The sequence below is a fragment of the Xylaria bambusicola genome (genome assembly GCF_022495145.1).
Source record: "Xylaria bambusicola strain CBS 139988 unplaced genomic scaffold F5B22scaffold_49, whole genome shotgun sequence".
NCBI lineage: Eukaryota > Fungi > Ascomycota > Sordariomycetes > Xylariales > Xylariaceae > Xylaria > Xylaria bambusicola.
Window position 1 is genome coordinate 256,084 of NW_025953602.1, and position 22,554 is coordinate 278,637.

Sequence of the window (22,554 nt, forward strand, 5' to 3'; positions counted from 1 at the left end):
GTACTGCCAGTAATACATTGGCTGATAGTCAGCACCGTTTCCCAGTCTCCGCGCCCACGGATAGGCTGCCAACATGACCCAACCCCCTGTCTCACCCTCGCTCTGTCTGCCCTTCTCTTCCCTACTTACAGTATTTATAACCCCCTACTTCGTAGACTAGGTACAATGTAGATGGATGCGTTGTCATGAAGGTGAAAGGCTTGACGAGGGACAGTCACTGCAGTTTGATGAGCCATGCACCGTAGTCAGAAAATATGCATGATCCCATTGCCAGTTGTTCAATCTGTCGGGGCCTCGTAACAGATTGGGTACCCTCGTCACTTCACGATCCTGGTTTCTTGGACTAATCCATCTACGAAGTATATCACACTTCGGATCAGGAGATGCCATATCTGCGTAGACGAGCGTTTGCCGGTTTTTTTTGTTTCCATGCGTAGGGGTTATCGTCTCATGTCCTCCAGACATGTTGCCCACACACAACGTGTTTTGAAGATGGGAGGACAGGGCCATCTCAAGTACCTACATAGGGCTAGAAAACGGGACTCGTCCCTCCCACCCTGGTATTGTATCCAGGGCAAGGCCTACCTGTGTCTTTCCATGAAGCTTAAGTAGGTACAGTATATACGATGAGTTGTTAACTACATTTTTGTCCAGAGAGCATACCTACATCGTAGGGACCTTCTTTCAGGTCGGTAACCTACCTACATGGTACATACAGTATGTAGATAGGAGGGAGATGCACAACAGACACATACAGTCACTGCAAGATTTCCCGCCAAAGCCAAAATGTTCCGTTAAGGCGTTTGTCGTGAGTGGGCCAACGACAATAATCTCAACATACTTATACCTCTACCTAGCTGTAGGTACGTCACCTGCAGGTTCAACGGTCTGTCTAGGAGGTCCAGTACAACTATAAGCTCGAACCCCCCACCCCGGTTTTTCATGTTTACTTTCTATTTTATTAAGGTTCTTTCTTCCCCCCTCATTAATCTTCACTTTGCATGTACCATCAGTAATTGCTGTGCGTACTGCCTCTTAAGCACGACTTAAGCTACCGAGCTCAACTCATGAGGAATTGGGGACTATTTGTGAAGTAGAAGTACTACTGGGTTCGTACCCTATCCAAATGCCTAACAGTTCATCGTGCATAGGCCAGCGCATCTTATCCACACCAAAGCTGACCACCAAACATTCTCTGCCCACCTTAGAAGGTACCTACGCCTTCTTAGTCTAAAAATCTGCTACTTAGTAGGTCGCAGCTACCGTATCCTACCTTTCCCCCATCTCCGGAACATAGGAGACCGCTTCTGCTTCCAATCTGACTCACATGCACACGGTTCGCTACTCAATTGGGAAGTGCCTTTTTGAAGAGCAGAAGTGATTTGGGGACACTCCCAGACTGCGTCAAGAGAGGCTCGACATCTGCAGCAGGTAGGTCTTACCTACTTATACGTCCTAAGTAGGTAGTATACTAGATTTAAGGTTAGTACTTACATATGTCCGATGTACGCTACCGAATGTACATATATGTAGGTAAGTATGTGAGTACATGTTGGTAGGTTAGGTAGGTACTTACTCATTGTGCATTAGGCAGTGTAGATACCTACATACCGAGCATACCTCCTACAGTACCTAGGCAGGTAAAATATCTTACCCAACTACAGGTATGCAGTAAGTACCCTCTTCTTATCCCACGGGTAGGTACAACTGGAAGGGTACTTAAGTAGATAGGCACTTGAGTAGCGAACAATAGACGAGAGTGGCGCTGAGTATCTAACCTAGCTGAGTAACTTTCTAGGTGGGCAGCACCTATCTAGGTAAGTAAATGTGCTAAACCTCCAGGCAATGCCCTACCTAGTGCAGGCACCGCTAGTGGGGCCTTGCGACTCACCATCAATGCTTCTGGCCTTCCTTCCACCCTTCTAGACATCATCCTCGACAGACTTGCAACTTGATGCATTTAGAAATTCCTGAAAACCTTCCGCATGTTCCAAGCTGGCTGCCCATGGTGTCCATAGCACACCTGGTGCGCATGGTCCCCCCCCACCTCTACACACCCACGCCCAGCACATACGTGATCAGTGGCTGCTGTATCGTTGGCTGCTCCATTGGCCCTCCGTCCCGTTGACCCATTGATTGGCACTGGCATATTCGCATTGGCACTCGACCGAACCTTGTAAGCCTCCAACCAAAAGCTTGAGGCCCATGAATCCCCTAGCCGTCAGTGCTTATTCGACAACGTGTGTAGCATCAAACGCGATTTGTGGCTCGGCCGTCCGCTCGTTTTTGCCTGACCTGCGACGTGCTGTACATGACCCATTAATGGTCGCCGTCACACTGTCCTGGCCGCCGCCAGAATGGACGCCGGCAATCGTGAAGACGAGGACCGCTGCCTTGGTGCGACGTTGCCCACCCGCAATTTTGGAGCCCCGTCGTCTACCCCCAGGCGTCCTCTGCGATACCACCATCAGCGTCCCCATCAACACTACTACCCGTTCGGGCAGAAGCACGAGAACGGGCATGATCACACCCATGACCATACCAACGCCCACGCCCATGCTCACGATCACGCCCACAGCCGCGATTTCTTGCCACAACAAATATTCTTCCCTGATCCTCATCCTCAATCACCTGGCACCGCCGCTGTCGGTGCCCCTAGTGCCACCTCTCTCACAGCTACGGCCACATCGATCACCCTCGATGACTCCCTGCTCGAGTCTCATGCCGCACACAATCAAGACGCCATCCATGCAAACGCGGCGGCGAGCATTGAGTCCAACGGTCTCTTCAACCCCGACGACTTCTACCGAATTCATCTCGACGGCTTGATGGCTTCGACCTTGCCCCCTCCGAGGCATAGTCGAGATGCCCCGTTGCGATCTAACGGAAGCGGCCCGGCTTCCAGGCCGGTACGTCCTGGCGTGAGACCATCTGTCCGCTCTGTATCAGCTCCTGTAGAAGAAGGCGTATCCACTAGCACCGGAAGATCAAGACCTGCCGCTCCAAACACGTGGAACAACCGCAGTCTACACAAACCTAGCGTGAAAGATTTGACGAAGAAATTCGACCAAGGTGCTACACATACGACCACTAGCACCCCTCGTAAAACAACTCCACGCATCCCATCTCGAGAGACATCGCGGTCCGGATCTAACGGTCAACCATCTTACGCCACCGGCCGGTCGTCCGCTAGTGGATCTTCCGTGGGTACATCGACCTCAACATCGCCAGCGAGGCGGCCTACACAACGGCGACGAACTGGGCCCGATAATAACCCATCTAGCAGTTCTCAATCCTTTGCAAATCGCATAGCTAAACCTCGAAGTACCGTTAGTGCCTCTTCACAAGCTTCAAAGTCGATGACCAATTTGGCTCCTGTGCCTTCCTCAGATTCCGTTCCGGCGTTGCCTCAATCCCGTAGTCTGCTTTTTGGGGAAGTAAAGCCTGCTGAGTTACATGCTGGGCTAGCCGGCCACGGAATTGATGGCATACCTGCTGCAAAAGCTTCTGCCTCAAATGCCAATAGTGCCCTCGGGCGTCGTCAGCGAAGCTTTTCACACACTGATGCGGAGCCTTCCTCGCCAAGTGATTGGTATCGAAGTGTGGCAGGTGATCCGGGAGGCACAGGTGCCGTCGATGCGGATGTAATACATAACGCCCCAAAACACGTTCGATCGCGGAGCGAGCTGGGTTTCACGAATCCAGTTCAACAGCAGTCTAAGGCTACTCGGTCCTCACGACCGAAACCCACCTTAGATACCTCAGTTTCACCCTCAACCTCTAGAATACCTGTTTCTGTTCGCAAATATAGTACCCCTTCGAGCTCATCCAGTCCAAATTCAACGCGGTCTAATTCGCCTTCTACCGTTAGGAAACCTTTTCCTCACGGCAAAAAAATCAATGCCACTCAGAATCAAGGAGCCAAAACACCCTCACCATTGGCAACACCGGCCATCAAACGCCAAAATAGACCAGGTGCGATATCTGCTAACGGAAGCACCAGGCTTAATGCCTATATATCAGCACCTCTACCGAAATTATCACCCCCACTTAGAAGTTCACGACCTCGGCAACCAGTCTCATCAGCGTCTACCATAAGTTCAAGAGTGAAGGCAATCGAAAGGGACAAATCTCCAAGTAAGAGAGATCCCAAGGCCAATGCAAAAGGAAACGAACCAGCTACGCGCCGAAGAAAAATCTCATTGGGCCCGATAGACTACGAATCACGGAGGGAACAGATCAAGCTTTCATATACCAAATCTCTTCGAGAAAACGAGGCTCGAGCAGTGTCTAGGAAGGCTGCTCAAGAAAAGAAAAGGAAAGCAGAGGAAGAAGCTAGGGCATTGGCTGCTGCTGAAGCTCTAAAACATGAAGAAGAAGTGCAGATAAAATTGGTAGAGCCTGACGAAATTATTGCAGCCACGAAACCTGTAGGTGTGCGGACGATCACACCCGAATTAATAATAGAGAAAACTGGAACGGCGGAGGCGGATACATCAGGCCTTCCACCGTTACAGACTGTAATGACAAAGGTTGGGGTTAATGAGGTGCCTATTTCTTCCGCTAATACGGGATGTGAGATGGATTCCGCAATGCTTGGTATGCCCGGAAGCTTTCCTGGTGCGGAAGTTACTGGAGACGATGAAGCGCCTCCTTCAGCAGTATCAAACACCACAGAATTTGATGCAGAACCACAGACGGATCCACCAGTACAAGAATTTCCCATGGTTAACACTGAAGGCCCAGGTGGCATTAATGGCTATCACCAAACCATTAGCCAAAAGTCAGAATATCGGTCTCCATTCGACGACGAACCTGCCGCTGATGATGACTTATCTATCAAAATAGCACTGGATACTTCGACAGAATTGTTGACTACACCAGGTGATGTGTCTGAGCCTAACGGTGGTGTCAACTCAAGCCAGGGAGCATCTACTACGGATCAAGAGGCATACGAAGCCAAGCCTTTGCATTCACCATTCTACGAAACGAAAGTAACGATACTTGGGGGTGATGCTGATTTCCCACCTCCAACCATCGAGACTGCTTCGGCTCCCGAGCAACAAGATGCCGAAAGCAGTAATGAACAGGATCATGTATATATCGGATCCATTACGATCCCCGATACGAATCTGACTCAGACGACTGCTGAACAGACAGAGCCGAGTTCAGGCCTTAGTGAGATTGCTGAATTCTTTGTCGGTCCTACAATTAACCATCAAGGACAACTACAAAGTTTCACTGACTCCAAGGTATATGGTGATGCGGAGGTTGATAAAATGACTAGCGTTCAACAAGAGTCAGACAATCCGGTCTATTCTCTTGATTCCGAAAGCACACTAGCGACATACACCAGCTTGACTGTCCCGCGCACATCTGAATCCATAAACCGGGCAAGTCAAACATCTGTGTGGACTGATTTCTCTATGAATAGTCAGGACTCAAGCTCAGGGTACAACCCGATAGATCATGACTCTCAGAGAGTAGCATTTACATGGCGAGAGGAGCTTGCTGATTCGGAAACGGAATCGAGATCGGAGTCGTACCGCTTCAACCATACCTCAATGGCAATTATGCGCAGTCGCGATGTATCCCCCCGTGGCACTTATCAGGAACCAGACGTATATGAGTCGCAACATCAGCTCCCAGAGATTGATACAGGTGAGGAGTTCGGCGCAGCAATTTTGAGTTCTAAGAATAGTATGGGCTCAGCTGCTATTCCAGTGCTTCCTAGTCACGCTCCCCCTCCTCCACCTTCTGATGACGCTTCTTTCCATGATGTGATGACCTCCGCACCGCCAAGCGAATACTATGATGATACGAGACCTAACAGCTATGTGGATAATGAAAAGGACGATCAAAGGCTAGTTCTGGTTGATTCACTCAAACGGGACAGCGATTGCTTTGCCCCCACGGATTCAGCTTCGCGATCCATTGATCAAGGATCGTTCACCACTTCCGAAGACCATGAGCCACAATTCAATTCCTCTCAATTGACAAGCCAACAAACCCTTGTAGAGAGCATCAATGTTGAACAAACAATTGATCTTCCTGCGAAGGAAAGAAAACGACTATTTACCCGTCTTGAAACCATCAAAGAGCTCATAGACACCGAGACTTTCTTTATTAGAGACATGAACATCGTTGAGGAGATATATAAGGGCACAGCCGAAGCTTGCCCAAAACTTGACGACAAGACCATCAAGCTCATTTTCCGCAATACGGACAAGATCATTCAATTTCATTCTGCGTTCCTAGTTGAACTAAAAGAGGGAGTCTCGAGTGTATACGTACCTCGGACACATCGTCATGTGCACAAAGACGCAGTCGGTTCTGGCGATGGTCCAACTCTAACAAGAGCGCCCACGGCCGCCTCTGCCCAAGTGAACGATGATAAGGATCGGGAGACTCTATTAGGCCCGATTTTCACTCGCAACATCGAAAACATGAAACAAGTCCACGAAACTTTCCTCAAGAATAGTGATCATGCATCGAAGCAACTAATTCAAATTCAGGAGGACCCAACAGTTCAAGTTTGGTTGAATGAGTGCAACGAGGTGGCAAGAGAGCTGACAAGAGCCTGGAATCTGGATTCGCTGCTCATCAAACCGATGCAAAGGATAACGAAGTATCCGAATTTGCTTATCCAACTGCTTCATGAGACGCCTGCCGACCATCCGGATCGTACATCTCTAGAGGCCGCGAAAGTGGCCGTAGAAAATGCCATTGAGGAGATCAACAAGACTAAAAAGAACTTCGAATTGGTCGGGCAGATCGTTAGCCGAAGACGTAAGGAATCTGATGTCAAAGTCGGCTTCGCGAGGGCATTTGGCAAGAGGGTTGACAGATTACAACCCGCAAGCAATAAACCCTCGGAAGATGCCGAGTACCTCAAGCTACATGAGAAATTCGGAGATGACTACCTTCGTCTACAGGTCGTTCTGAGAGATGTCGAGTTCTACACCAGACAAGTTACAGAACATGTCCATGAATTCCTACAATATCTTTCTTCCATGGAATTAGTCATGCGCATCCAGCCCTCACCTCATCCCGAGATTGAAAGCAAGTGGGTTCGCTTTAACGTGTCTATGAGAGACCTTGAGAAGATTGCTTTGGAGCAGCATGTAAGTAGCATTCCGGTCGAAAACCTCGTCATCACAATATTGACATCATTTCATAGCTCTCACAAGTGCGAAAACAAGTCATTGAGCCTTTTGAGCTTGTCATCAAATCATATAGCAACCCATCCCTTGCGATGAAAAAAAGATCCAAGCGCCGCGTTGACTATGAAAAATTTGTCCAGCTTCAAAAGAGCGGCAAGAAAGTCGACAAGCAATTGTCAGACCTCGTCGAGCAATACGAAGCACTAAATGAAGCTTTGAAGAAGGAACTCCCCAAACTTTCATCGCTTACTGAAAAGGTTGGCAATATTTGCCTTGGAAACTTCGTCAATATTCAAGCTCAGTGGTATTCTATATGGAAGGAGAAGGTTAAGATGGTTCTCGAGGACACCAATAGTATTCCAGAGTTCTCAGACATTGTTTCAACCTTCTTCCAGGATTATAAATTCCAAGATGAACAGATCAACGCAATTGGAATAATCAACCCAGCCTCCAAAGGTCGGCCATCACACTCGACTAGCGTTGATGAAGTGTCTTCAAGATTCCGACTCCGGCCCGCAGAGCGGTCTCCCCGTCACCGTGGGTTATCTTTGAATAGCGATATAGCCCCGAGTCTACCAACACCTGATTTCGTAAAACGCCACAGCGGCCAGTTCGCGGCTTCACCATCTATACCTTCGACATCAAGCCCCAACCAGTATTATCGAGACTATTATACCGGCGTCAATGGACATACACGCCCACCTTCCGATTCGCCCAAAGCTCCTGAATTCCCCTTGATCTCTCGATCAATAGGCACGCCGCCAGCCCGACCGGGCACTAGTCAGAGCCACGACTCCAACGGCCTAGTCAGGCAGAGTGCGGAGTCAAACTCACAAGGGAGGGGCTACTCCAACTCAGCGCAACCCTCACCTTACCAGGGGTCAGAGAGTCACCGTTTCTCGGGCCTTTTCCAATCTGCCCTTCCCATGTCGGATACACAGGAGCCTCATCTGCGACGATCTCAAGTCTCCTCTCGAGCTTCCTCCCGCGAACGTCAGCCCATTAATGGATATAATGTCCTCTGGCTTGCCGCTTCACTCTTCGAATTCAACATACATACTACTAAACATGAGGCCGGCTATCCCTACCTCACGTATCAAGCAGGCGAGGTACGCAATCTCCCAGCTTAAACAAAATTGGCGCACAGAAAGTACTAAGGCTTATCTAGATTTTTGATGTCATTGCCGAAAAGGGCGAACTTTGGCTCGCCAAAAACCAAGATGATCCTAATAACTTAGTTGGCTGGTTATGGTCAAAGCATTTTGCTAAGCTAGCAGATGACTAGGTCCTCAGTCATAATCGAATTTATGCTACGTCAACCACCTGCCCAACAATTACTGGCACGGTCGTATCTTATTCACTAATTATGGACGACACATTTACCTCTTCCTGAAACTGAAAACTCGATCTCTTTTTTTTTTTTTTTTGTTTGATCTTAATTTCCCACACAATATCATCTAGCAGAGGTCCCGAGGTTTGTTTCTATACCACGATTTACTCCGTGCTCAGTTATTACAAAACTACGAGGTATTCGGGAAAGTTCGGCGTTCAATGTCTTGTGTACGACGAAATGGGATACGATACTCAATGGGGTTGTAGGGGAGAAGAAAATGGGATCTCAGCAATGAAAAGGTGGTCGACAGTTTCGTGTTACTTCAAATTCATTTCTTCCGCAGGGAAACTCTACGGTGGCCGGGGGTTTCACCTATATCCTCACTGGCTTCCATACAGCAGACATACTCTTGGCACATAACATTTACACGGCGTTCAGTCTTCCATTGAGGACGGAAAGGTAGACAGGGTCGTTGGGGCCCTACATTATGCTGCTCGCTTACGTTGTACGTGTGAGCCCATTCACTTCTTATCTCCTTTGTGCTTGTGAAATTTGAACCAGAGGCAAAGCTCAAGGTTCGAAGGCCCGACGATATGAGAAGAGTCCGTTTATTTGGAGGAATGGAATGGTGGCAAGGGATGTAGGACCAGACTCACTGGAACCTGGGCAGCATGTCCTTGGCAGAGAATTTTATTTCGTGTTATAATGAGACCATTATAGCTGGGCAGTCATGTCCAAAGTAAAAGTCCTCATCTAGTCCACTCACTTGGTTTATGATCCTACTTAGGCGTTGATATGCAAATAATGTTACAGCATGGACGCCTCAGGCTGTGTTGACATATGCAGAGACTGGTGCGCAGAGCGAGTATCTCATCTTAATGGACATGTTATTCAGCCAGCTGCGTAGTTACACCATCTGCAGTGTCTTTGCTACAGTACATACTAAATCCCTTGTCTCGTGTCACAGGTATGATGGCTCTTCGTTTTCTGCTCAGCTGCCAAGGGTCCTTCGACTATTCTATTTCTTCCATGGCAACTGTGAGTTGGAGGTTTGATACCAGCTCATACTTAGATTGTAAATTAATTATGACCTTGAATCCTTACATGATACCAACCTCTATGATTGTGTAGCCACCTAGGGTAATCTAGGAGTGAGTACCTAGGTACGACAGAGACCCCAGGCCTTCAAATAGACAGTGATGACGACAACAAAGAGCCGAGAAACGGAGGTGTTCCAAGAAAACATGCCAAGAAACCAGGCTTGAAAGTGAATAAGGATTCGCTTGAGGGGACTGTATCACAGGTTAGGCTAGGCGGACATGTGTGGCTGTGTTGTTCGGTAGTAAGCAACACAGCGACGACCCGATAGTCTGGCTATTGGGCGCCCCGGGCTCCGCCATATGTTTCAGGGCAGACAGGCGGCAGGAAACAAATTATTCAACACACTTGCTTGCTAGTCGAGCTAGGTACATAGTAGTAAAGGAGGGCACAGAGATGCTGTGCCGGCAAGGCTCGGCAAGACAAGGCTCGGCACACTAGGTAGGTATTAGTTAATTGTTTGGAGTCCGCCTCTGTCCGCCCAACAGAGATTACTTTAATGTATTATGTACGCTCTTCATACCCCACCGCCAAATTGGATCGATGCTACACTGGCGAGAACTGGCTAGCTCATCTGCGGCTAGCAAGTAATACATGCACTGATACTACCTAGTGCAGGTTAGAACCTCGAGCCGAAACATGTACACGGAACAGCATCGCCAATGCCTTCAGATCGATCTACCAAGTGCTTGAATTCTGCTTGAAGCACCTTACATTACTTACAGTGCAGGAAATGAGGTTCCGAGGCAGTTGGCAGTGATTCTGGGAGGTTGTTATGCCTACCAGGGGAACGAACAGCCTTATGTCAGCAAGGCTCGGACGTGGTGAGGCTACTTTGATGGAAGTACCTAGGTAGATACTTACGTAGTCTGCAATGGCACGGGAGCTAAGGCGGGAGGGTAGGTAAGGATGGGTGTTTGTGGACCTGACTGAACGAGCAGATGTTCGTGTACCTATCTAGGCGCCGTCCCGCCCTTGCTGTCGGCTAACAAATTCGCAAAACTTTCCTCAATCCCACACGGTGCGTGTTCTAAAACTACCGGTACTCTGTAGATCTATTTCATGATAGACTTCCTAATACAGCGAGGCTTGGATGGCGGCATGCAACACCGGTACAGAGATGATGGTCCGATCACGATCTTCGGTCCGCACATCCACTCAGACCACGCAAGGTCCGTTAGCTAGCGAGCTGGGATGAAACACGATTCCTTGCCTTCAATCCCTCTTGCGCTGAAATACTAGTACACTTTTCTCGTTACCTTCCCCCCAGACTCCCCCCAACCCTCGGCGAGCTTTCAAGACGGCAGGACATCGGTTACCGAATCGCTATACCCACCTACTACGTCAGTGCCGAAAATGTAGGAGACCATCAGAGCGAATCCTCTCGCCTATCGGCAAACATGCGTCTGAGTGTGATACATAATGTAACCGCGCCTATCATACTTGACCGTTGTTATCCTTATGCACCTTACATCATCCAGTTTTCCCTAGTTAGCTGTCCAGAACCCCGGGCCAAACCGAAATTGCAGTCTATGGAGAGGAGAGGCGTACATGACGAGGCCACCAACTACCTATAGTAGGGATTGCTTTATTCCTGGCTTAACAGGCTCGACAGGTAGGTACTGTAGGAAAGAGGCGATCGGAATGTGCCCTGATATCAGGTTAGAAGCATAACGATTATGCCCTACCCATATACCATACCTGATTGACGTAGAAACTTTGACTTACATACGGTAGTACATAGTAGATGGATTAGCACTTGCTACCTGCGTTACCGCCTCGCTAGACTAGGCATTGACTGGGGGAATTCTGCCCCGATGGCGTGAAGACGATGGGACGACTCTCGTCATCTGCCTATGAGGGACTACTCAAGTACGAAGTATGTATTGAGCTGTACTGTATTGTAGAGCTATGAAATAGCTCTGCTGTAGATGAACGATGTAACCTAACATTTTACCACTAATAGTCAGTCAATCTCCTACTATAGGTTAAGTTTCACGACATCTACTGTACACCACCCATCCAAAAGAATTCTTTTAATTTAAGGAACATGAGAGAAATAAGCGCGCGTACAAACTCCATCTAGCTCCGTCATACCTCCTGCACAAGGCCTGTACTAAGTGTCTTGGGAGATTCCTACGTATCTTGTAGGTATGCTTTCAAAAGGGGGCAGCCCCAACTTCTTTGAACCAGGATACTTGTTTGACAGACAGAATGGAACCATGCACCAACAGGAAATGGATGGTGTGCTGCGCTAATGTATTGTAGCTCTGGTATATTTCGTCTCATCATTGTTGTCGTCGTCGGCTTGTCTGAATACATACATGTACAACCACCACAGGGAATGAGCCTTTTGAATTGTATGAAACAACTCAGCTCTTCAGCTTAAGCCACACGGTTACCATATTGACAAAAGGGGTCATCTTGTTAAATTGTATACCTGCCCTAGGTATGTACCTAGGTAGCATCAGGTGACACCTAGCTCCGTCGATAGGTACATAATGTAAATACAGGTAGGTATATACCTAAAACCCACAATAAGAATATGCACGGTCTACCTAAGATATTGATGTTTACAAGCAGCTAGAAAACACAATGTTACATTCCTTATTGTCATTACCTATTGATATGTGCTTTCAAGTGTACTATCATGCACAGTCGAATCGTACTTGGAGAGGACCTACCTAGGTAGGTAGGTAGCTTATCAAGCCACCATGGATGGATCGCGGATGCAGCGCGTCAACCCATCCTGGACGGATTGTACCACCGAATACCAAGTCTGTACCGAGTCACCTCACCCTGTAGATATAAATTTGCCCAGCTAACCTACTTATAGTAGTATGTCTTATACCACTCTTGTTGCCCTACTATAGACTTCATATTAACCTTAACATACCTAGGATATCTATACATCTAAGTATACGCTTATATAGATAGTATACTATATAAACTAGTTATACGCAGCATAATGTAGGTATGGTATTAAGTGTAAAGAAAGGCAGCTGTCTACACTACCTAGGTATGTATATTTGGTTTAAGTACCGACAATAGGCGCTGTCTATTTAATTAGGTACTTACCTGACCTCTGCTACACGACTGCAAGTTTGTTCAAGTACAATAGGCACATTCTGTGTTTACATACCTAGGACTATTGTCTACTGTGACATGTACATGTGCGTGTACAGGTAGCAGTGCAACTTGCAAGGGTTGTAGGGTGGACTCGATGCTTGGAACTTCAAGTTGTCTGTGTTGTGTTGTTGTGAGCTCCAATCGGCTGTGGAGGGCGCGTTCAAGCACGCGTTCCCTTTTCCAGACAAGCTTCCCATTACTGCAAGGCCACTCTCCCCCGGTCAGACCCAGCCAGAACCCCCCCAGGCACCTCTCTGCACCTCCTTCTCTGCGCCCACTAACCCGCCGCCGCTAGTCTCGTCAAGGGCGTACCCCTGTATCCCCTCATTCAATTGCCCCAGCAGAGCTCTTGGTGTTCTGTCATACTGTAAGTACCGGTAGTCTTATCCTCATTGTACAGTCCACTACAGCTGCTGTAGGTTTCTGCTACCTAGGTACCTGCTAGGTGATTTACCTAAGTCTGCATACTTAAGTAGGAGTAAGGGTACACAACACCTACCTATGTAGGTATGCATCTACCTGTAATATTTAGATACCTATCTACATGTAGGTGAGCTTTTATAATACTCTCTAGGTAGGTAGGTATGGTACGTGTATGTATCCAGTACTCTATGTAGGTATATGCAATGTACCTAACCTACCGTATACAGGTGGTACTATGTACATAGGTATGTACCTGAGGAGGAGCAGGTGGGTAGGAGGAGGTACGCCCGTACCCAGGTACACTCCCCTGCACATTTGGGCATCCTGTCACCTGCAGTCTCTCCTTTGCGCCAACCCATGCACACTTACCACCCACATACCTACCCCTCTGGGAATAATATATTGCGACTGACGTCCATCTTTTTTTCCCTCTTCTTGACCTGCAAAGAACATGGTCAAGAGCTCATGGCCGCCCTTTCACCTCGTCTGCCCTTCTTGCCCGCCAAATATAAACCGGACAGGCGCTAAAGCGAAGTCCAGAGTGCGATTCGGTTTCCCAGAATATTCCTATCACTTCATAGCTCATTACGCGACCGCGGTAAGCGGCTACATCGCCCATTATCTTTCTTCGAGGGGTTCCTGTGGAATATCAGCCATCGCTGCAGCCCCTTTAGCAATAGAAACATATCCATCTCTCTTGGCTGATCTTCGATACCAAAACTTGGGCCCCATTGCTTCACAACTCCTGGCCAAGGAGAGACGCTTGGGATAACAGTACCCCGCGCTAGCTCTAGACTCTATCTTGAATTGGGCTTGTGTCGATTGCTGGGTTTTGGATCAATTTCGAGAAGCGATCGTGGAGGGTGTTGGACACACGGATCATGGCTTCAGGATATCCAGCTCCACCGGCTTACCACCATCAGCCTGACATGGCTGGCGCACCGCCTCAGCATCCTGGCTACGCTACACTGCCGCCTCCCATGCCCTCGACCAGCTACTATCAAGATCCCATGGCAAACCCCCACCGCCCGAACATGCCTCCCCCTCGCGCTAATATAATGCCTCCATCCATACCTGGTCCTGGCCCTGGCCCCGGCCCAGGCTCCGGCTCCAACTCCGGCCCTAGAGACCGAACTGCCGAGCTCGGCGCGTCCGAAAACGGCATGGGAAACCAACCCTCGACCCAAACTACTACCCAGTCCGAGGCAGAGGAGTCGAGTTCTGTTAACTTAGAACCACGAGAGGGTAGCGATGGTACCAGAAAATATAGGTAAGCTACTAATCCGTCCGTGTCAAGCCACTGTCTTACAACAGCCTCTGATTAGAGTGCAAACCAAAACTGCTGTTGACCGTATGCCTATGACAGATTGGAAGTGGTTCAGCAACCATTAAGAGCACGCATGTGTGGTTTCGGAGATAAGGCAAGTCCCCCTCAAACAACCTATGAGAGCCAGACGGGGCTAAACTCGCTCAGGATCGACGGCCAATAACCCCGCCGCCTTGTATTAGACTTGTGGTCATGGATAAAGTTAGCGGTAAGGAAGTTGATTGCAAGTAAGTTGTGAAACTACCAACGAAATTCAATGTCTCAAGTGGCTTATGTTTCGTTAGCGAGGTTGAGCACCAACACTATGTTCTTCACGTGGACTTATGGTCCGAAGACGGTGCGAAAGAAGTAAATCTCGTGAAACATTCACAACAGTCACCGTCGATTTCATCGACACATCCTTCGTCGTTCCGGGAGGTTGTCGAAGGAGGGCAAGCTGGTGTTTACGGCTTCCAGGCCATTGTGCCATCTAATCGCGACTTTGCGCAGAATCCCAATGCACCCTATCCTCATCAAATGGGACCTTACCAGCCAGATCCATATTCTCAAGGTAGGTGAATCCCTCAAACCCCTTCCCTCTGTTTTAGATATAGTTTTAAACCCCGAACAGGACAATATTCCTATCCGCAACAAGTGCAGCCGTATGGGTACCCTCAAGGGGGCTACAGAGACATGGCAGGCGTGGCACCGTTGCCCTCACAAGCTATGTATGGTCCTCGGTATTCCCACGATATGTCTGCTGGTGCCATGGCCCAGGGCCGTCTGATGGGACAACAACAACCCAACAGCGGCATGTACACACGGAACCTTATCGGTAGTCTTGCAGCTAGTGCTTCACGGCTACAAGACCCATCTGACAAGATTGGCATCTGGTTTATCTTGCAAGATCTCAGTGTACGAACCGAAGGGTGGTTTAGGTAAGTCATTGCACCAATTCTATACTAAGACTCTAGGGAGGAAATAAGTCTCATAGTCTCACTTAACACAGGTTACGGTTTTCTTTCATCAACCTCAGACGTCTCGGCGCGGCGTCAAACGGCGGCAGCGATGCCGAACTCTTGAACAGGGGCAGGGCACCTGTCCTGGCTTATGCATTTAGTGAGAAATTCCAAGTTTATTCCGCAAAGAAATTCCCGGGTGTGTGCGAGAGCACCCAGCTCAGCAAAACTTTCGCTCTCCAAGGAGTCAAGATTCCGATCAGGAAGGATCAGGAGGGAAAAGCAGGAAAAGGCGGCCGTGGCTCTGACGACGAAGAAGAATAGTGATTCTGGTCTCGACGGAAATGCCACCACGGACGTATCGTAAAGCGCGAGAAAAGGTGGAGCTAGCAGCAACCAAGATCTACCACTTTTTGCAAGAACGACAAAGCCTTGCGGCAGGGTTAAATAGAGATCTGGGCAGCGATTGTAACCATGATCGGAATTATAGTAGACAACGTTTCGGTGCGAAGACAGGGATATCACAGGCGTTACAATCCGTGTTTATCGAGAGGCCCCAATAGGCCATACGACCTTATTATATATAAGCGATTGCGATGAAATTTGTACAATCAAAGTCCAATTCCGTATACGGTGCAAAGCTGATATTTGATGTCACTATTTATTGCTTGGATGGGGTTACCCCCCGGGTGATGAGCATGAAACAGCCATGACCTTGCATCAAGTCGGCTTCCTGCATCGTGTCACCAAACACTTCCTCCGCGCATATAGGTAAAGGTCCAGTAGCGCGGGACACCCAAAGAGCCGGAGCCGCACAGCCTTTGGGCCGACAGCGAGTATCTATGTGGTACTGTATGTAGGTTTGTGTGTCATGGGTGGTAGCAACAAGATTCCGGGCATGTGGGTCGAGAGTTTGTGATTCGCCTCTGTTTGATGTGCGAGACGGGACGAATGATGCCCGAGCAGGGATGCGATATCGATTTGATTGACCCCATTGATTGATTGACTGATTAGGTTCATGTGTCTGTGTCTGATTTGCGGGTATTTTGATAGCACCGACGGCTTGACTAACAATCTATGTATCTTGAAGTGATCCATATATGAATATTTAAATATACATATATATATATTTATTGGATTGGAGCTAGTGTAGGTAAATAATGTAATGAATATCAGGTAGGTAGGTAGGTAGGACTTAACGGGATATATTTACACTTACATGTGTCAGCCAATTAACACCTGAATTGAGAGGCTCACTAACCAGAACCCAGGTGAGGCTGGATATGGCCTAATTTAAATGTTGGCAGCCTTGTTCCAACTTCATCCATCCCTACTGACTACGTTTAATGCGTCAGAGATGAAGGCTCATAAAGCTTCTATAATACATACACATGTACCTCACAGGTGATTTGAGGCCGGGGGGACCATCGGTTAGATGGTGCTTGTAGATGGAGTATCGAGGGGACGAGAGCTAGTCCTCTCCCGTGTCTCGCACTCAAGTGAGGGTTTGAAGCCGTGAACCTTCAATTTATCGCCAGAGACCCCGCCCAAATCGCCCAGATCTGATGAAATCCGGCAAGCGGCTACTACTAGTAGAGGGAGTACTGTAGACCGGGGTTTTAGGACTGGGTCATGGCGGCAATCATTTCCATTACGTCTTCATTACTCTATCTTTACGACCCCAAAGATGCCCACTTACCAGGTACACTAGGTACAGAGATGTATATGTAAATTCTCGACTTGAGTGCCCTCGAAGTGTCTACCGAGCCCTACTACAGTTAGCGACACCTACTGTATGCCCTACCTAGCAATGTGGAACCGCTACTGCCGTAGTTGTTGTTCAGGCTGCTGCTGTGGTGTGTCCAGCGGGCAGCGGACCAATGTCAGGCGGCCTAGAGCAGATCTTGGGCAACCCGTGCGATAAGAGGTGTTAGATGTCATATAGTAAAATACTCTAGGTTAGTAGTCAGTGGCATCTAGGTAATGTAGGTAGGCAGTAAGTATATCCGGTTGTCAAGGCCTTGCCTTATCCTAACGCGGCGCGGATGCGTGGGATCAACGTGGGCTCAGAGAGGTTGGAAATGATGCAATCCTTATGTCTTAGCTGGCTACCTGGATCGGAATGCGGTGTCTGCAAGGTTGTCTAAAACAAAATCGAAAATAGATTATATACCTACCTACATATGTAGATGGGGCACATACATCTTAGGACAAAGCGGTGGCTACTTAACTTAGATAGTTCTGTCCCGAACCGGGCTGGGACAGCTGGGCACGCAACCCGTCTCAGCGCCGCCGACTTTTGGGCGGTTGCGGTTGCCTCGTGACTACCTACAGAGTACCCTATGTTATCGAGTTTTTATGTAGTTTAAAAACCGTGCTATACTCCTTCCTACCCCTTCTTGCTATACCCCCCCAGCTCTCATTCCAGCCTCCATATCAAACGTGTCGGTAGCCGCTCTCTTGACTTGCTATTCTATCCCATGTCGAGTAACGCCCGGGGACTTTGATGGTGAAGAACTGAAACTAAACATACATACCCGTCTATCACAAATTCGCAACATCGACTCCTATCGATCGATCGTCGTCATCCTCCCCCCTGCAAGAAATAAGCATATCAGAACGGCTCGTAGGAAGGTAAGTAGTCTCCCATTCAGGCGCCGGAAACACCGAGCCACAACTAGTCGCAATGTCCTAACTAGCTAGCATCTTGATTCACCAAAAGAAGGGGAGCGAAAAGGCCCTCTACATACCTTCACGACAGTCGAAGCATGTCTAATCTGACATCCACTGGCCGTGGTGGCGCAGGCAATATCGCCGATGCGACCAAATCTCCTCGTATTGAGCCCTCCGACCTACAGACTCCTACTCTTAAGACACCCATTATCACCACCGGTCGTGGTGGTTCCGGCAACATGAAGCCAAACGTAGATCCTGTCGAGACACGCGCACGCCAGGATGTTGCTCCGTAAGTACCATTTCTACCACGACAACGCAATGCGAGAAGCATGATATGCGATACCCACGGCCGGGTCATTGGGGCCGCCCAGAATTGGTTCGAGTTAGGACAGGCAATAGAGCAGATATTCTACTAGAGATGGAGGCTAACGCACTACCCACGGTAGAGTCGAGCGACGACTCAGCACCACCCAACAACATGTTGGCCGAGGCGGCGCGGCCAACGTCGCTAAGAGCGAATCACCCGACCCGAAACCCAGTGGCCTCGATGAGTCCGCTGCTGTGGATGATGTCCCTACAGCCGACACTAACAAGAAACAACAACCCGGTAGGACGGCCGGTAGCCTAGCTGCCAAGGCCAAAGACTTCTTCAAACGGACATAGGAGTCGATGAAGAGGAACATTACAGTGGTATCTACTTCTTCCAAAGGCCGTACCTCCCGGCGGCAAGGAAAGACCACGAATGGCACGCGGTAGTACATGGATGGCTAGGTTTTAACGCATTTGGAATTTACACGTTGAGGTCAACCTAGCGATGGAAGAGTGAGTTACTTCTATTGCTGTTTTCGGCTCCTAATTCCAATCATCTGATGGAAGCTCTGATAGGCGGGTCTGCCATGAATTTCCGTTTATTCGGTGCTGTTACACTACTTTAAAGGTCTGTTGTTTCATGGCTTTATGGATTGGCGAGGGACGAAGAATGAGGCAGGCAGCTACGTGTTGTGGTAGGTATTTCTATGAAATCATGAATGGGAGCGGGGCAATAGCTATAAATAAGTGGTGATTGCTTCTTGAGCATTATTACCAAGTAGACTCCGTCCGTGATGAACATCCAGGGTTTTTTGTAGACGTCTTCACGATCTTGCCAATTTGCGAGCCTCCGGTGCCGGGGGATGTCGTGACTCATTTGCTGACGAAGAGAATCGATGCTCGTGATTGATTACATACGGTATAGTAACTCTTTCAAATGAGAGATAAATTTAACCCGTTATATTCGTGGCTTGGAGCTTTAGTTTCCTTATATTCCCTTTCTTTTTTTTCTTCTCCTCTTTTTCTGTGAGATGAGTGAAGTGAGAGTGGCCTCACATTGGCTAATTGCATGTTGATCTATCGCGACGGCTGGTCTTCGGCATTTTGAAACCCCTCCGAACCCGTCCGCTAAGATTCTCGGTCTCTTGTCTTGTTTACATATTGGCCCACGACAAATACCTCAGCTCGCGGGCGTGGATGCGTATTAACATCTTAAATCGGATCTGCTAAAGACAATACCGTGTAGTCTAAACGTGTAAAAGCACTTAGAGGATAGGGAAGAGAGCTTGATAACTTCGTTGGTAAGGAGGAGGAAGAATAGGGGAATCGATTGACTGATCTACTATGGCTGCCAAAGTAGCCGTATACGCAAAGCCGCCGGAGGTTCTCGTCAAGGTTCTCGAACACTCCCATCCCCTTGTTTCGCTGCCTCTAGTGCGGAGACTGCGGTTTGCGGCGGGGTTCCCCGGTGGCATTTCGGAGCACGCGAGGATTCTCTGGTGTTCGCCACTTACACTGGAAGAGTACTTGTCTACTTGTTCTGCGCATGACGACGGAGTCGAAGCAGAACCGAGAATTGACGAGAATGCTGGGAAAGATCATAGAGAACTGAGGGTGAATGGAAAGGCACCCCCTTTTGCCGCTGCGTATCTGGATTTCTCTCGAGGTCCAGAGACGGAGTTATGGATCTACTCATCGATGGAAGGACGTTTGAGCGGAATATCAAGTACCCAGGATGAGATGGGTATCCGGGCCAAAGAGAGATGGGGTACGAGCCACGAAGAAGGTGACGACGAAGAGCTGGGACGAGAACGAGAAGATATCGCCAGTGCCGTTGCCCTCCTCCACGAAGTCAAGCGCCAGCAAGACCTCTATTTTGCCCCTGGGACTACGCGCGCGAACGAGCGTGAGTATCCTACTGTCTTGGTCGGCAACCTGAATGAAATCCTGAGAAAACGGCTCGCGGCGCCTGACGTGGGTATGGACCTTGTTTCGACAGGCCTTTACGACAAGTGGATCTTTGAGATTGCCAAGCTGCCCGATGCTGATTTGACTGACGACATCGGGACTGTTAATGGGCACCGATGGGTTTGGGATGTTGTTCGACGGGAGGATATTGCGTTTACCATCTCGCGAACAAATATTCCAAGAAGAGAGTATGTCTGAACCCCCGACCCCCCTTAATCTGTTTGTTTGAAGCCAAGTTGTCCCCATGGAGCAATGGGTACATAGCTCACTGGTTGCGACTTGTAATGCAGGCGCACAATGAAGTTATTACCAAGCACGGCATTATATACAAATAATGGGACGCCAGTTGCGTGGGCTTTTCTCGGTATGTGCTACTCTTTTTCCAAATGGAGGTGGAAGATTAATGTCGAGGGTCTAGGCCCGGATTCCTCGCTGAGCAGCTTGCACTGCGAAGAGCCCTATCGCGGAAGAGGTATCGCGAAGGCTGTAGCGGTCAAGCTTTTGAGAGATCATTTGGGAGACTACAATGATGATGCATACATTGGTTGGGCTGATGTGGCTCCAGATAATGTCCAGAGTCAGGGGGTGTGTAGGAGTTTGAATGGTAAGCCGTTGTGGCAGATATCTTGGTAAGCGTACTGAGCTTAAATTTCATAAATGCGGTTCTTCTAATTTTGATTTAGGAGCCGTCTAGACCTGAACCGAAGCTTCCCGGAAGGATGAACATCCGAGAGCTTGATGTCTATTTACAAGAGCTTTTGTTTCTTTCAGATTTTACTTGCTGGTCAGGCGTTGTATCTCTTCCAGATAGAATTTAAGATCATCTGGCTTAACAAAAGGTGTGATACCATGCCCAAGGTTGGCGATCCAGCCACCTTTGCCGCCTCCGAAGCCTTCCACCATGGACTTGACAGTCTCTGATATGGATTCTTTAGAGCCATAGAGGACACCGGGATCAGCGTTTCCTTGAAATACAATCTTGCGATCTCCCCGAATCTTGACCGCATCGGCTGGATCTACAAGCCAATCTAGACCTACGACATTGTAACCTAGATTGCAAGCAGAGTCAAGTGATTGGTTTGCGCCTTTCGGAAACACAATCATAGGGACAACTTCTAAACCCATATCAGCCAGCTTACTTGGCAGCTTCTGAGCGATATAGGCAAGGTAAGGCTCGCTGAACTTCTTGAACGTAGCAGGCGATAGCTCTCCTGCCCACGAGTCGAAGACCTGGATCATCTGAACCCCAATGTTAGCTCCGACCACCCACGAGCTACTTGGATAATGTATACCTGAGCCCCAGCTTGAACCTGTAATGCAAGATACTCAACACAGATCTCGGATATTTTCTGTAGCATGGCGCACGTCTCACGCGGGTACTTGTATATCCATTTTTTGCTCTCGACAAACAGTTTCGTACCACCACCCTCTACCATGTAACAGAATAGGGTCCAAGGGGCGCCACAAAACCCAATTAGTGGTACGCGGCCGTCCAACTTCTTCCTAGTTAACGTTATCGCTTTGTATACATAGTCAAGCTCGGCTGCGACATCGACATGCTTGTCGAGGACGCTGGTGTACTGGCCATCGTCGGGTGATTTTAGAGGATCGGGAAAATGGGGGCCCTTTTTGTCAACCATTTCAACGACCATGCCCATAGCCTGCGGAATGACGAGGATATCGGAGAAGATGATGGAGGCATCGAGGAGACCGGCAAAGCGCTCAATAGGCTGTAGGGTCAGGGTGGAGGCGACTTCGGGATCGCGGCAGCATTCGAAAAAATCGCGGTTGCCTTTGGCTTCATGGTACTCGGGAAGGTAGCGGCCGGCTTCGCGACTGTTAGCCAGGTAGGACTATAGCAGCGAGTGCGATCCAATTGGCGGCGGCATATACCTTGTCTCATGATCCAGATGGGTGCGCGTTCTACATTTTGACCTGCGGCCACACTCAGCGACAGCTAGGGCCACTCAAATTACTCGGGGTGACGCACCCCAGGCTGTCCTTAGGACCAGATCGTTCTTCAGAGGAGGGAAATCGTGAGCCATAGTGTGGGATTAATGTTGGCGGTTTGCTTGTACTCGGAGGACCTCGGTGGAAGAGAAAGCATCACCATCATACTTGGGTAGGTAGGGGCATTTAGCAAGCCCCGCGCAAGAAGAAAAGCGACATACCCATGTAGGATCCAACCTA

The 22,554-nt window shown here is 48.8% G+C and overlaps 6 protein-coding genes across 6 annotated transcripts; 5 read left to right on the plus strand and 1 right to left on the minus strand.

The window, feature by feature from the left end:
* The first annotated feature begins 1,962 nt into the window (after positions 1-1,962).
* F5B22DRAFT_621302 (uncharacterized protein) lies at positions 1,963-8,590 on the plus strand. The gene is made up of 3 exons (XM_047975886.1): positions 1,963-7,124; positions 7,181-8,272; positions 8,332-8,590. The coding sequence occupies exons 1-3, from the start codon at positions 2,358-2,360 to the stop codon at positions 8,446-8,448; spliced, it is 5,976 nt and encodes a 1,991-aa protein (XP_047827387.1). The 5' UTR covers positions 1,963-2,357; the 3' UTR covers positions 8,449-8,590.
* Positions 8,591-14,027: 5,437 nt separating this feature from the next.
* Positions 14,028-14,538, plus strand: F5B22DRAFT_659357 (uncharacterized protein; the record flags this gene model as incomplete). Its single annotated transcript, XM_047980194.1, has 2 exons — positions 14,028-14,416; positions 14,472-14,538. 2 exons carry the CDS (start codon positions 14,028-14,030, stop codon positions 14,536-14,538), a joined length of 456 nt encoding a protein of 151 aa, XP_047827388.1.
* An 8-nt stretch (positions 14,539-14,546) lies between these two features.
* On the plus strand, positions 14,547-15,735 carry F5B22DRAFT_638787 (uncharacterized protein; the record flags this gene model as incomplete). Its single annotated transcript, XM_047977632.1, has 5 exons — positions 14,547-14,567; positions 14,621-14,700; positions 14,758-15,023; positions 15,084-15,390; positions 15,462-15,735. The coding sequence occupies 5 exons, from the start codon at positions 14,547-14,549 to the stop codon at positions 15,733-15,735; spliced, it is 948 nt and encodes a 315-aa protein (XP_047827389.1).
* Positions 15,736-18,179: 2,444 nt separating this feature from the next.
* Positions 18,180-18,750, plus strand: F5B22DRAFT_650089 (uncharacterized protein; the record flags this gene model as incomplete). Its single annotated transcript, XM_047979265.1, has 2 exons — positions 18,180-18,376; positions 18,534-18,750. The coding sequence occupies 2 exons, from the start codon at positions 18,180-18,182 to the stop codon at positions 18,748-18,750; spliced, it is 414 nt and encodes a 137-aa protein (XP_047827390.1).
* Positions 18,751-19,215: 465 nt separating this feature from the next.
* Positions 19,216-21,113, plus strand: F5B22DRAFT_405718 (uncharacterized protein). Its single transcript, XM_047971518.1, has 4 exons — positions 19,216-20,552; positions 20,655-20,728; positions 20,783-20,993; positions 21,048-21,113. Exons 1-4 carry the CDS (start codon positions 19,741-19,743, stop codon positions 21,085-21,087), a joined length of 1,137 nt encoding a protein of 378 aa, XP_047827391.1. The 5' UTR covers positions 19,216-19,740; the 3' UTR covers positions 21,088-21,113.
* Positions 20,972-22,531, minus strand: F5B22DRAFT_621339 (uroporphyrinogen decarboxylase). The gene is made up of 4 exons (XM_047975887.1): positions 22,355-22,531; positions 22,258-22,299; positions 21,657-22,192; positions 20,972-21,603 (listed from the first exon to the last, which is right to left on the minus strand). The coding sequence occupies exons 1-4, from the start codon at positions 22,407-22,409 to the stop codon at positions 21,139-21,141; spliced, it is 1,098 nt and encodes a 365-aa protein (XP_047827392.1). The 5' UTR covers positions 22,410-22,531; the 3' UTR covers positions 20,972-21,138.
* Between the last annotated feature and the right edge of the window lie 23 nt (positions 22,532-22,554).

Bases quoted from the DNA above. Each gene is read 5' to 3' on its own strand.
- F5B22DRAFT_405718 (XM_047971518.1), top strand. From the start codon at position 19,741: ATGGCTGCCAAAGTAGCCGTATACGCAAAGCCGCCGGAGGTTCTCGTC. The intron at 20,729-20,782 runs GTATGTGCTACT...TCGAGGGTCTAG, and splicing joins AGTTGCGTGGGCTTTTCTCG to GCCCGGATTCCTCGCTGAGC. The intron at 20,994-21,047 runs GTAAGCGTACTG...ATTTTGATTTAG, and splicing joins CCGTTGTGGCAGATATCTTG to GAGCCGTCTAGACCTGAACC.
- F5B22DRAFT_621302 (XM_047975886.1), top strand. From the start codon at position 2,358: ATGGACGCCGGCAATCGTGAAGACGAGGACCGCTGCCTTGGTGCGACG. The intron at 7,125-7,180 runs GTAAGTAGCATT...ATCATTTCATAG, and splicing joins AGATTGCTTTGGAGCAGCAT to CTCTCACAAGTGCGAAAACA. The intron at 8,273-8,331 runs GTACGCAATCTC...AGGCTTATCTAG, and splicing joins TCACGTATCAAGCAGGCGAG to ATTTTTGATGTCATTGCCGA.
- F5B22DRAFT_621339 (XM_047975887.1), bottom strand. From the start codon at position 22,409: ATGGCTCACGATTTCCCTCCTCTGAAGAACGATCTGGTCCTAAGGACA. The intron at 22,300-22,354 runs GTGCGTCACCCC...GTGTGGCCGCAG, and splicing joins GGTCCTAAGGACAGCCTGGG to GTCAAAATGTAGAACGCGCA. The intron at 21,604-21,656 runs GTATACATTATC...ATTGGGGTTCAG, and splicing joins AGGTTCAAGCTGGGGCTCAG to ATGATCCAGGTCTTCGACTC.